General features: G+C 45.3%; 1 protein-coding gene across 1 annotated transcript in view; it reads left to right on the top strand.

Moving 5' to 3' along the window:
• The first annotated feature begins 2,268 nt into the window (after window positions 1-2,268).
• LOC104496106 (ATP-binding cassette sub-family G member 2-like) overlaps window positions 2,269-11,187 on the top strand; it is a 10,502-nt gene continuing 1,583 nt past the window's right edge. Inside the window, exons 1-7 of the mRNA XM_010139184.1 lie at window positions 2,269-2,479; window positions 3,046-3,105; window positions 4,330-4,444; window positions 6,798-6,950; window positions 7,714-7,871; window positions 8,992-9,143; window positions 10,353-10,453. Coding sequence (XP_010137486.1) covers window positions 2,271-2,479; window positions 3,046-3,105; window positions 4,330-4,444; window positions 6,798-6,950; window positions 7,714-7,871; window positions 8,992-9,143; window positions 10,353-10,453 — 948 coding nt within the window. The 5' untranslated portion in view covers window positions 2,269-2,270. The remainder of the gene's footprint in view (window positions 2,480-3,045; window positions 3,106-4,329; window positions 4,445-6,797; window positions 6,951-7,713; window positions 7,872-8,991; window positions 9,144-10,352; window positions 10,454-11,187) is intronic.

Genomic DNA, 11,187 nt, shown 5'->3' with positions numbered 1-11,187 from the left:
CAGCTCTGGTTTAGTGGCAGAACTGGCCCATGGGACGAGGGCTGGAGGGACACTGCCTGTGAGGTGCTCTGCTTGTGAGGTGCTCTGCTTTTGAGGTGCTGCTGCCCGGTCCAACCTGTGGCCTCTGCTAAGCTCTCCTCATCCTCCTGTCACCCTCGCACATACCCGCAGTAGTGGTTTAGCTTGCCCGTGCTAGTGGGCAGCTTTGCAAAAACCTGTATGAAAATTAACTCCAGAACCTATCTGGAAGAGATGCGAGGCACACAGGACTGTCAAACGTTCAAAAGTCTAACCAGGTCTTTGCCCCTGGAGTCACTGTCATCCTGGCTTTTTCCTCCTGATCTGTTGTGCAACCTTTCAAGCATGTAAGCCATCTCTTGCTGATGTAACCAGTGTATCCTTTCTTTTTTCCAATAAGCAAGACTTTCCCAGGGGTGACCAGCCTTACAGTTGAGGATGTGTCCAAGCTAAACAACCCTTCCTTCTCTCCACCACTTTTATTTTACTTGTACAGAAAAAAAATCTCCTGTGACTTCTTGAGCTGCAAGTGATAGGAAGAGGCAGAGAGGGAAGAGCAATTCCTGTTTCTTTAAATCTGGCTCTTGTAGTTCCAGTTTCTTAAAACGATAACCATCTTTCCTTGAGAAATCCTGCTTCTGCAGTGGTGGATATTGTTGGTCCTGCTGGTTATCACCCTCTCCGTCCTGGGAGGAAAGAAGTGCAGAGAGTGGGAAAAGGGCTATAGGTGGGATCCATCTACCTTTCCACAAAGCTCAAGTAGCCAGCAATGGATGCCTTTGTGGACGGATCTCTCTCCTCGCTCTCAGCCTGGTGACCACCTTGGCTTTCCACAACATCACAGTAAACTTCTAGCTTTCCAACAAACACTGTCATGACAGCAGCTAGAAGGGAAGTAAATGATTAGACCGACTTGTTTTAGTCTAACCTGTCATGTTCAATTGCTGTAAGGGGCATGTAGTAATTCCTCTTTCCTTGCTCTAGTTCCCGGAAGGGGGACAGGAAGGTTTATGACTGTGAGGTCACCTGGCTGAAAGGCAGGGTACAAATTTTGCCCAGAACTTGCGCAGGCTGCAGAACTTGGGGACTGCAGGGTTTCCAAGTTCTTCACATGCAATGTTAGGCAAGAACTTTAAACTTTTTTTCTTTTTTTTTTTTAAATGAGTGAAGGGATACAAACTTTGTCTGCATCAGTTAAAGCAACAGAAAGGAAAGCAGCCTCTTGACAAAAGAGGCAGGGATGAAGCGAATCAATACTAATTGTTAGACCCATATTGATACGTTTCCTACTATGCAGGGAGAACAGTTCCTTCCCTTTGCTGTTCACATGTCCTCCCTTCCAGGTGCTCCCATCCTGAGCTACAGAGGCAGTTTATCTGCTTGAACCAGAACACTTTATAACTTTGTCATTTCCAATAGATACCATGTTTAAGTTTCCGTAATGTACCAGTTTGTACCATGTTTTTTCTTACCATGGCACGTCCCAGATCTCTCCTTGTGGGAGGGGGAACTCCTACTGCTCTTCAGGGTAAATGGTACCTGCACATGAATCCAAATTGCTTTTCCTGTTTGTAGTTGTGAAGTATCATGATACTGGTGTGACTGAAACATGATAAGCGACATGTATTTGTTGTTTTAATCACATTTGTATCTCTGAAAAAAAACTTATGCCACCAAACAAGGTGCACGTGACTGGCCTTCATTTTCATAAGCTCAGGTCTTTTTCTTCCCGTGGTTCTTCATACAGATCCATTAATAAGTTTTCTCTGCTGACTTTGTGGTGGTGTGAGGGGGAGTGTGCATGCTATGCCTGTGGGAGGGGAGCTTCAGTCTCTTTAGCTTAAGTGGTGGCAACTTGCATATATAGTCCCCACTGTGTTGGGCAAGATGGTGACCATGGCAAATGGGCTTGGTTTTTCCCTCGTTAGATACTCTTTGAGCTTGTGTAATTTCAAGAACGTATGTGTCTTGTTTTTATTGTTCTAAATCTGTGGGTTTCTGTGCCTCTGGGGACCACTGGATGTCTTCCAGTGCGGATGTCCATCCTTTTGGAAACTTGGCATGTGTAAGGATTGGTGTGGTGTGTGTGAACTTCCTTTTCCAAGACACTTTCTGCAGAAATCTTTGCTCGCACATCTCCATGCAGGGGCATGTTTTTGTGTTCTTTGTCTCAACAGATGGAGACTGCTCAAAATGACAATGACCTCAAAAAACTCCATGGAGTGGACCTTGAGCTGTGTAACAAGGACATGATGGCAGACACGTTCGATCACAGCATTATTTCTGTTGGAGAAGATGAAGGAGTGGGCAATTTCCAACGTTCTCTTTCAACACTAGAGTCCTTCCGATCCCCTCGGGGCTCTGTTGTGAGTTTCCATAACATCCAGTACTCCATTAAGCAGTCCAGTGGATTCCTCTGTAAACGGAAAACTGTGGAAAAGAAGATCCTTCATAATGTTTAGTAAGTTCTTGGTTAAATAAAATACAAGAGTGTACAAATTCACCTGCTGCTATGACTCAGTGACCTCAATGTAACTTTCCAGATCCAGCTGTGCTGGTAAAGAAATGACTAACCTCCTGCCAGCCTGCAGTTCATGTAAGCACCTTCTAATTCGCTTTTAGCTGATATAGCTGGAGCAGTTTCAGTTATTGATCTGAGCAAATTAGGGCCAAACTCGTGTGAACTTTTCTGCCAGAGCATCTGAGAGTTCCCTTAATTATGGTTCGAGCTGCAGTCAGAGGAAATGAGCAGCAGAGAGCAGTTGTTTCTTCTTTCCAGCTCCAGCTCAGCAGGGAAGGTGCTTAATTTCTGTCTTTTGTAGATTGCTTTTTATGTCCATCTCTGGTGCTGTTCTGACTGACAGTCTGGGACAAGAAAAGAAAAAAGCTCATTGATTGCAGATTTAAGGAGAAGTTTTTAGTAATCTCTAGGTTTTCCTTTCAACAGTATTTTGTTCACACCTTACCTCTACTGTGAACTGCCTGTGAACAGTCCTCCATTTGGCAATAACTCTTTCCTTCTTCCAGTGGCATTATGAAGCCAGGCTTGAATGCCATCCTGGGGCCAACTGGGAGCGGTAAATCTTCGTAAGTACTTTCTTCTGCTCCTTCAAATGGACAGTCAGCTGTTCAAAGATGATTTGGGGTTCTGAAGGTTGGGGTTGATGTGAGGGGTCTGCAAGCTCAGACCCTTGCATGCCTGTGAGAAATCTGGCAATGCAGTTTGACCTCATGTGCCTTTATCAGCTTTGCTGGAGTTCTTGCCCTGCAGCAGTGTCACACCACTCATCTGCTCCAGCTGGTGATCCTGCAGTCACCTTTGGGTGTGGCCTGAGTTAAGATACCAGGCTGAACTGGGGTGACTGGAGTGCTCTTATATTTCTGTCTTAGACCTGCAGTGGGGTGGGGATTGGCTGCAACGTCCCTCGGGGCAGAAGAGATGTTATCCCCTGTGAATCCACTGCAGCAAGATTTCTTCTAAGATGCTAGGCCAAACCCCTCTCTCACAACTTGCAGGAATATGGTGTAATGTCAGCCTGTAGTATGCTCTGGATCTTCACCCCAACTTGGCTGTGACCTGGTGGGAGGGGTGCACATGTGCTTGGGTTCTTTGGATGAAAGCACACAGAAATACCATGCAGACTATCTTCAGGCAGTGCTGATGCTGTTTTCTCTCCCATGTAACCATGGTAAGAGAGCTGTTTGTCACTCTCTGCCTTTGAGTGTGTCAGAGACTGGCAAATACGACCAGGATTCACCCAGGCGTGTCTGTGGTGATCCTTCATCTTCCTCTCGAAGGAGACTGCTGGCTAATCTGGATGTTTTCAAGAGCAGCACTTCATCAGTGTTTCCTTAGCTAGCAGACAGGCTGGCCTCTGCATTGGCAGTAAGGAGAATCCAGTGTTAAAACAAAATTACTTTATAGAATTAATCTTAACTCTCATCTTATTATACTCATTTGGATTAATTTCCTTGAAATCAAAGTCGTTAATTCTGCTCTCCTGGCTGGAAAGCAGACTGCAGCTACTTGGCAGTTAAGGTTAGCTGTTGATATGGAGTTTATGTCTGTAGGGGGTTGATTGCTGTGAATTCTGGTGGTCTGTATACTGCCATACTGCTGTGGCACACCTTGTACTGGAAAATCCTCTATCACACTAGGCTTTCTGTACAAAGAGCTGAAGCCCCTTTCTGTGCCCTTGGGTTTGCAGCATCCCCTGAGCATGTAACTGCAGTCTTGACTGCTGGTACTTATCCAGTCAAAGGTAAAAGCTGCTGTTATGGCAAAATCTAATGCCTTGTGTTTGTCTGAAGTCTCCTAGATGTGCTGGCTGCCAGAAAAGACCCAGCAGGCCTGTCTGGAGAAGTGCTTATAGATGGTATCCCACAACCTCCAAATTTCAAGTGCATCTCAGGATATGTTGTGCAGGTGAGTAACTGCCTTTAGTGGAAGCCTGGGAGCCCTTGGGAGGAGAGACCACGTGAGATGAGCAAAGCATGAACTACCAGGTTAGGTAATTTCCAGTGATCCCTGAAGAGTCTAATTTGCTAACTCAGATGCTACAATATTCAGTATTTTTCTGGGATATGGAAGACAAGAGGATCAAAATGATACTCCAGCCAAGTCAAGCACAGAGGTGTTTGTCTTCACAAAGCCACATGGATGCCCAAACCACTGGTCTGTTGTGGCTCGTTCTCTGGGCTCTGCCCTGAAGTACTAGCAAAGGTTTAAAAATACCCGAAAAGGTGAGAAAAAAAACCCACAACACACAAAATCTCTTCTTGTAAAACTCAGAAGCAATTCTAGCTGGCAGAAGTGTCTTCAAGCTATCACACAATAATTCTAGGAAGTAAATAGATCCCTGCTGTTCTTCCTCTGATTCTGGCTGGCTGGGACAGAGCTTCGTTCCACTCGGAGACAGGAAAAGTCCACTGAATCTGTGGAAGTGGGTGGAGGCCTGGACCAATAATAGACCTCAAATCCCTGGGGGAACTGAGGAGAAGGGAATTCTTGGCAGCCATGTGAGCAGACAAATCAGGAAACCATCCAGGCTTCTGACTGCAGGCAGGTGTAAAATAGGCAGCTTTTCTGAAAGCTGACAGCTCTGGGGGAATGTATGTGACAAGAGTGATGCTGAGTCTTGATCCTGTGGGTTGAAGATCCCCAAATCCTCAGTGTTCCGTGAATGACGGGTAAGTTTCTTGCAGGTGGTCCTAGTCTGAGACATTTGTCTCTCAAATGTCCAAAGCAACCAAACTTAACCTTAAAATGATAGGCAACTAGTTGAGGCATTAAATGGTCTCCCTCCCCTCCCACCTCTGTGCAGTACTCCCTGGATCAGTGAAGACGGCCCAAAGACTACAAACACCACTTAAGACCTAAATACATAAATACATACATACTCATAGGGTCAGTTTTATGCAGATGAGCATATAGACATGCTAAGTCATGTGCTATTACCACCACTGCTGGTGGTCTCTCCACTCTTGCCTGTGAGGTGTCATGCTACCGTTTGTTATGTTTGGTATTAAGGTAGCTTCAATTCACAGTTTAGTTTCCAGTGTGGTGACCCAACAGCTGTATTGGGGGATCTGAGGGTGGGGAACGGGAGGCCAGGTGAGAGACTGCGGGTGTGTGGAGAGGGAAGTGATGGTAGGAAATTCCTAAACCAGCTTTGGCAGCAAAGCCAGTTTATCCTAACACTACTGCCTGAGCAGTCTGTCACATATTTCTAGCACAGCAGCATGTTCGGTCTTTCTCTGCTAACTCCAGTGCCAAACATGGCTGGCTGGCACACCCTTCATGCTGCTAACTACACCTGATGTGGAAGGAGTTCCAAAGCAGGCAAGAAACCTGCCCTGCTGCTTAGCAGCTGTGTCTTCCAAAAGGGCACTGGATTTAAAAGGTGCCTGATTCAAGAGGCGTGTTTTTGAGCAGCCGCCCAGTGTTGCAGCCCTTCTCCCATCATATGGTGGGATGCAGGATTGACTCAAATATCAAAGCAGGGATGATGGAGAAGCATGGAGCTGTGGATGGACCTGACATCAACTCTAGGTCATGGTTGGTACAGATTGGTTTAGGCTGCCCTGGTGTTTGTCGACTGGATAGATTTGATTCTTACTCAAAATGCATACGACTGAAGCTTTTCTAAAGGGGTAGCCCTTCGAATAAGGTCGTGTGACCAAGAATTATAGATAGTTGAGACATGGAAAAAATCAGAAGCCTCTCAGTGCAATATTCTTGTTTCTCTGAGGATCTGCTGCCAGTGAGGAGGTGGAGAGAGCTACTGGTTAGCAGCTGAACTTGGCAGGTGCTCTGGACCACAGCAAGATATGGCTTGCAGCCAGGAACAGAGCTGACTTGGGTGACTCCCTTGGTGTCTCTGCATTCAACACTGGGCACTAGCAATGTCTGTTGGCTTTGGCTGGACTGATAGGAGTTTTAACTCTTTACAAAACAAGCTACCTGCTATGCCTCGCTTTGGCTGGTAGGGAAAATGCATGAAGAGTTCAAAATGGTGCTGTCTGCACTTGAACTCCTGAGCCTGAATGCAGGCTGAGGTGACGCTTGGTGTAAGCTGAGAGCTGGCAGAGCTGCATTCTCCCCTTGGCTGTTACTGAATTTTGTGTCATGTAAGTTTTGAAGCAGGGGTTGTCCCTGAGTTCAGTTTCCACTGTGGTCTACAAACAGCTTATCCAGGACCTGCCACTGCAGGGATTCTGGTGCCCAGTCACGTAGCTGAGAATGAGGCTTTCCAACTGTCCCTTTGCATTGTTTTCAGGACGATGTTGTCATGGGCACAATGACAGTGAGAGAGAACCTGCACTTCTCTGCTGCCCTGCGACTCCCCAGCTCCATCAGTGTTAAAGAGAAGGAAGAGCGAGTCACTCAGATAATCAGTGAGCTGGGATTAAGCAAAGTGGCTAATACTAAGGTGAGCAGTGAGAACACCTTTCTCAGAAACCATACGACCTCTGCATACTGAAATACTCAACTCTAGGTGGTATGATGTAAATAGCACAGCCACGTTAAGCTAAGCAGGAACCTGACTAAACCATGCTGCACACAAGAAATCAGTCTCCATGTCGGGAGGTGGCTTGGAAAGAGGTATGTGTTCTTGCTGCTAAAAGGGCAAGATTTTGGACCATGTTGTATAAGTTCAGAGGGGAAGATGTCACCAAATCATTGCACCTTGAAAAGCTGCTCAGTCACTTCCTGGCTTTGTGGGACAAGACAGAGAAATCGTTTTTACAGTGCTGAAAGCTGTGAGGGGTGGAAAGCTGGGCTGTAATGGAGAAGTTCTGGAGAAGTGCAGAGCTTATTCCTGCCAGCAGCATTTTTACTCTTACTTCACTTTTCCTTTACCTACACCCTGCTCTTGCTTGAGCAGCAGGTGAACTACCAACAAAAGGCATCCCTGAACACCAGTGCCACCTCTGACTGCTGTGGCCTCAGTCTGGGTCTTCCTGGTCAGGGTCATCTTTATTCCCTGAAGTCACAAGGTGGCTGGTATCTCTGAAAATCAGACTCTTCTACACAGTCCCACACTGAGTCAGACCCATCATTTGCTGCCGGCCCTAGATAGAGTTCACTAGCGGGATTCTGAAGATGGAAAAGGCTGCTGGGTATGGAGAGCCCTGAACTCTGGAGCATGCACTGACTCTGTCTTGTTGCAAATACCTGTTTTCTTCTTGTAGGTTGGAACTGAATTCATCCGGGGAGTGTCTGGAGGGGAACGGAAGAGAACCAACATTGGGATGGAGCTCATCACAGAGCCACCAGTCCTTTTTCTGGATGAGCCAACAACTGGCCTTGATGCCAGCACAGCCAATGCAGTCCTCATCCTCTTGAAGAAGTAAGAGTCAGTTCTTCAGGGTTCTGCTGCAATTTTGTTGTCATCTCATTAGTAAAAAAACAGGAATGCTCTATCAACTGAGTAGCTACAGTGCTTTTTAAAAAAAAACAAAAAAAAAGCTAGACAAATAGACTCAGAAGTGGTAGTAAATTATTTATTTGGATCTTGTCCAAAGCCTATTGAAGTTGATGGGAATCTTTCCATAGCAAGCATTGAATTGGAGCCCAAAAAGCAGATGTAGCTTGGACAGCTTCCCTCTGCCACAGAGAGGGGTGGACTGGAAGGTCAGGCTTTGTAATCATAATTTCTTGGTCCTCCAGCTGAGTCAATTACAAAGTCTCTTCCTCCACTCTGGCAACAGCCTTGAACTCAGAGCACACTTCACCTGCAGGTTTACCCTCAGTGTTTACCCTTAGTGTTTGGCTTTGTCTCCTGTGTTTTGAAGGTGAACTGTCTTCTGGTCAAAGAGGACCAAACAAGGATTTTAATGAGAATGAGCTCCTAACGCTCCTCCTGGGTTTTGCAGCACATTGTCTGGTTTTGCTTGCGGGGACATTTTGCTCTGGTGTTTGTGGATAGAGGATTTGATCAGCAAGGATACTTGCTGGGCATCAGTGCTAAAGCACTTGAAGGAGCGTCTGACAAACCTAAATGAAAACTAATTTTGACTTTTCTGGAGAGTAAATCTCCAGCAGAAGAGCTAAGAGAAATCTCAGCTGGCCAGACTTCCACAGCCTGCTATGTAAAGCCTGGTACTGCCACTGAATGCAGTAGGACCATTTCAGATAGCCAGGCTGAAGCCTGGTATAAAAACAAAACACGTAAGGAGAGTTTATACACAGCTGTGGTCTCAGCCTTTGCTGCTACAGACAACGTGATACTTTGTCTATCCAGACTGCAGTGATGGTCTCTTGTAATGATGGGTGCTGTCTTGAAGGTCTTGCAGGCAGCATCTGATACAGTGACAGAAAAGGGGGAACTATGGCTTTTCTGGGTCAAGACTCTGAGAAGTTGACAAGTATTCATCTTGAATTTGGATACTTGCTTTTTCCTTGGGGTAACAAGACCTTTCTGAAATGCAAAGTGTGGATATTTGAGAAATGTTTTGTTTCTCTTTCAGGCTCTCGAGAAGAGGGCGAACTATCATATTTTCTATCCATCAGCCCCGATATTCCATATTCAAGCTGTTTGACAGTCTGACATTACTAGCTTTGGGAAAGGTGCTGTACCATGGTCCTGCGAAGCAGGCCCTGGAGTACTTTAGTTCTATTGGTAAGTCTTCTGTGCTGAGAGCAAAGGCAAGTGCCTAATGAGTTTAATCTGTGGGTAGGTTCTTACTCTAGCACTGGGTAACAGTCCTGTGCTGTTCTACCACTAGGATACTGGAGGCTCTACACGTAGCCTGAACAGTGTTATCTTAGAACAGGAAAAAACCAAAATGGTAAAAACTAATTTTTTTTGGACAACATAGAGCATGGCTTTCTCCTGCCTTTGTTTGGCCTTGCATCAGGACAAAACCCCAGAATCCCTTGGACATTTAGAAGCTGATGGACAACAAACAAGATGATGCTTGTAGTTCTACCAGGCCTAAGTGCCAGACTCAGTGGGTTTTGAACCACAGCCTGCAGATTGGCAGCAATCTGTAGTGGCTGATCCAACAATCTGCTCTAGTCTGAATGCAGGCAGGTGACTGAGAGTGCAAAATCACGGTGCATCTTAAGATGGGTTAATAACCGCACTGTTGGATGGCTGTCCCCTCTCCAAGGGTTTCTGGGTTTCTGCCTATAATGCACAGAGAATGTTGGGTGAATTTCCAATCTCGTCTAGATGCAGCCATGGACATATTGAATTGTAAGCTTTCCCTGGCTTTAAGGGAGATGTTTTAACCAATCTCACTACTTCTGCTCCTGCTTTTAGTATCCCACCTCACTTCATTTTTCACAGAAGTGCCATAGAGTAAGCATCCTTCCTTTTTATTTTTTTCTTCCCTCCGCATCCTATAGCTAGAACCATATTATAAGAAGGCGATCTTGGGCAGCCCTTCCTCTCCCTTGTGACCAAGGAAACACAAGCATGAGTTCAGCTTTTAGAGCAAGCCTCTGAGTCTGTAGAGCAGACATCTAGCAACCTCTAGGTTCCTACTGAGCAACCGTGTGTTTTTCAAAGTGAGATGTGGTTGAACAGCACTGGGAAGGAGGCAAGAGTTGTCCATGCTGAGCTATGTAGAAGCAAGTTACAGATTTCTCCTCACCTGAAATCAGTGGACAACAAGCAACTTTGGAGCTCTGTATAGACACCTCAGATTCACCATCTGTTAAATCCTGTCCATTCTACTGCTGTAAACTAATGCTCTTGGAAAGCAGTGAAGCGTTCTTGTAACAGGGTTGTGGAAGAGTGATACAGTATTAGACCTGGCCTTCCAAGCTGTGCTCTGTGCAATACAAACATGTTGCCTATCTGGGTTTTGTTTTGTTTTTAAAGGATATGAATGTGAACCCTTCAACAATCCAGCTGACTTCTTCCTTGATATCATAAATGGTGATTCAACTGCTGTAGCAGCAAGCAAGGAAGATCACATACCTGTGGACACAGGAAAAGGTAAATTGTGCAGTAGAAACCCTCTGATGGCTGGTGTAGAAGAGAAGTTGCATGTGGTGATGGCCAGCTTTTATTCTCTAGCTTTCCTCCAGTCTAAGGGCACTTCATTATCTTTTTATTTTTCATATTAATAAATAATCTTTGCTTTGGCCTTCTTTCAAGAACTCAGAAAACTTTTTGAAATGGATTTTATTTCTTCCTTCAGTAACATAGGAGAGCAGTGATAAGTAATTTTCAAAACCTGTGTGGGAAAGACTGAAAAACTAGAATTGCTTAGTCTCAGGAGACAGCTGACGGAAGTTTTCAGCCTCATGAGAGGCTGCTCTACAGAAGACAGGGTAGATGGGCTAAGGAGTACTGGATTTACAGGGCAGTGAGAAAGACTGGAACTAGATTAGAGATCAAACTCTCTAACAAACAGTATAGGGAGTGAAATGTTGGGAAATGCTCGTCTGGGGATGCTGTATCATATCCATGTCTGAAGAATTATAAGGGAACAGTTTTCATAATGGTGCTTTTCAGGGATGGGGAAATAAATCAGAGCAAACACTGGTTTGCCCAAAATTCAGTGAAATGAAGGTTTTTTTCATACCTCATTCTAAGAATATGGCCACAAAGAATGGGCAGATCAGCTAGGTTCAATTAAAATGACAGGAAAACCCTCTCACTCAAGCTAGTCTCTTAAGCTCAGAGCTAAGGCTTGTACTACTCAAATTCT

Source organism: Buceros rhinoceros, unplaced genomic scaffold (assembly GCF_000710305.1).
Source record: "Buceros rhinoceros silvestris isolate BGI_N320 unplaced genomic scaffold, ASM71030v1 scaffold47146, whole genome shotgun sequence".
In the NCBI taxonomy this organism is placed as follows: Eukaryota; Metazoa; Chordata; class Aves; order Bucerotiformes; family Bucerotidae; genus Buceros; species Buceros rhinoceros.
This window is presented reverse-complemented; position numbering and strand designations above follow the sequence as displayed.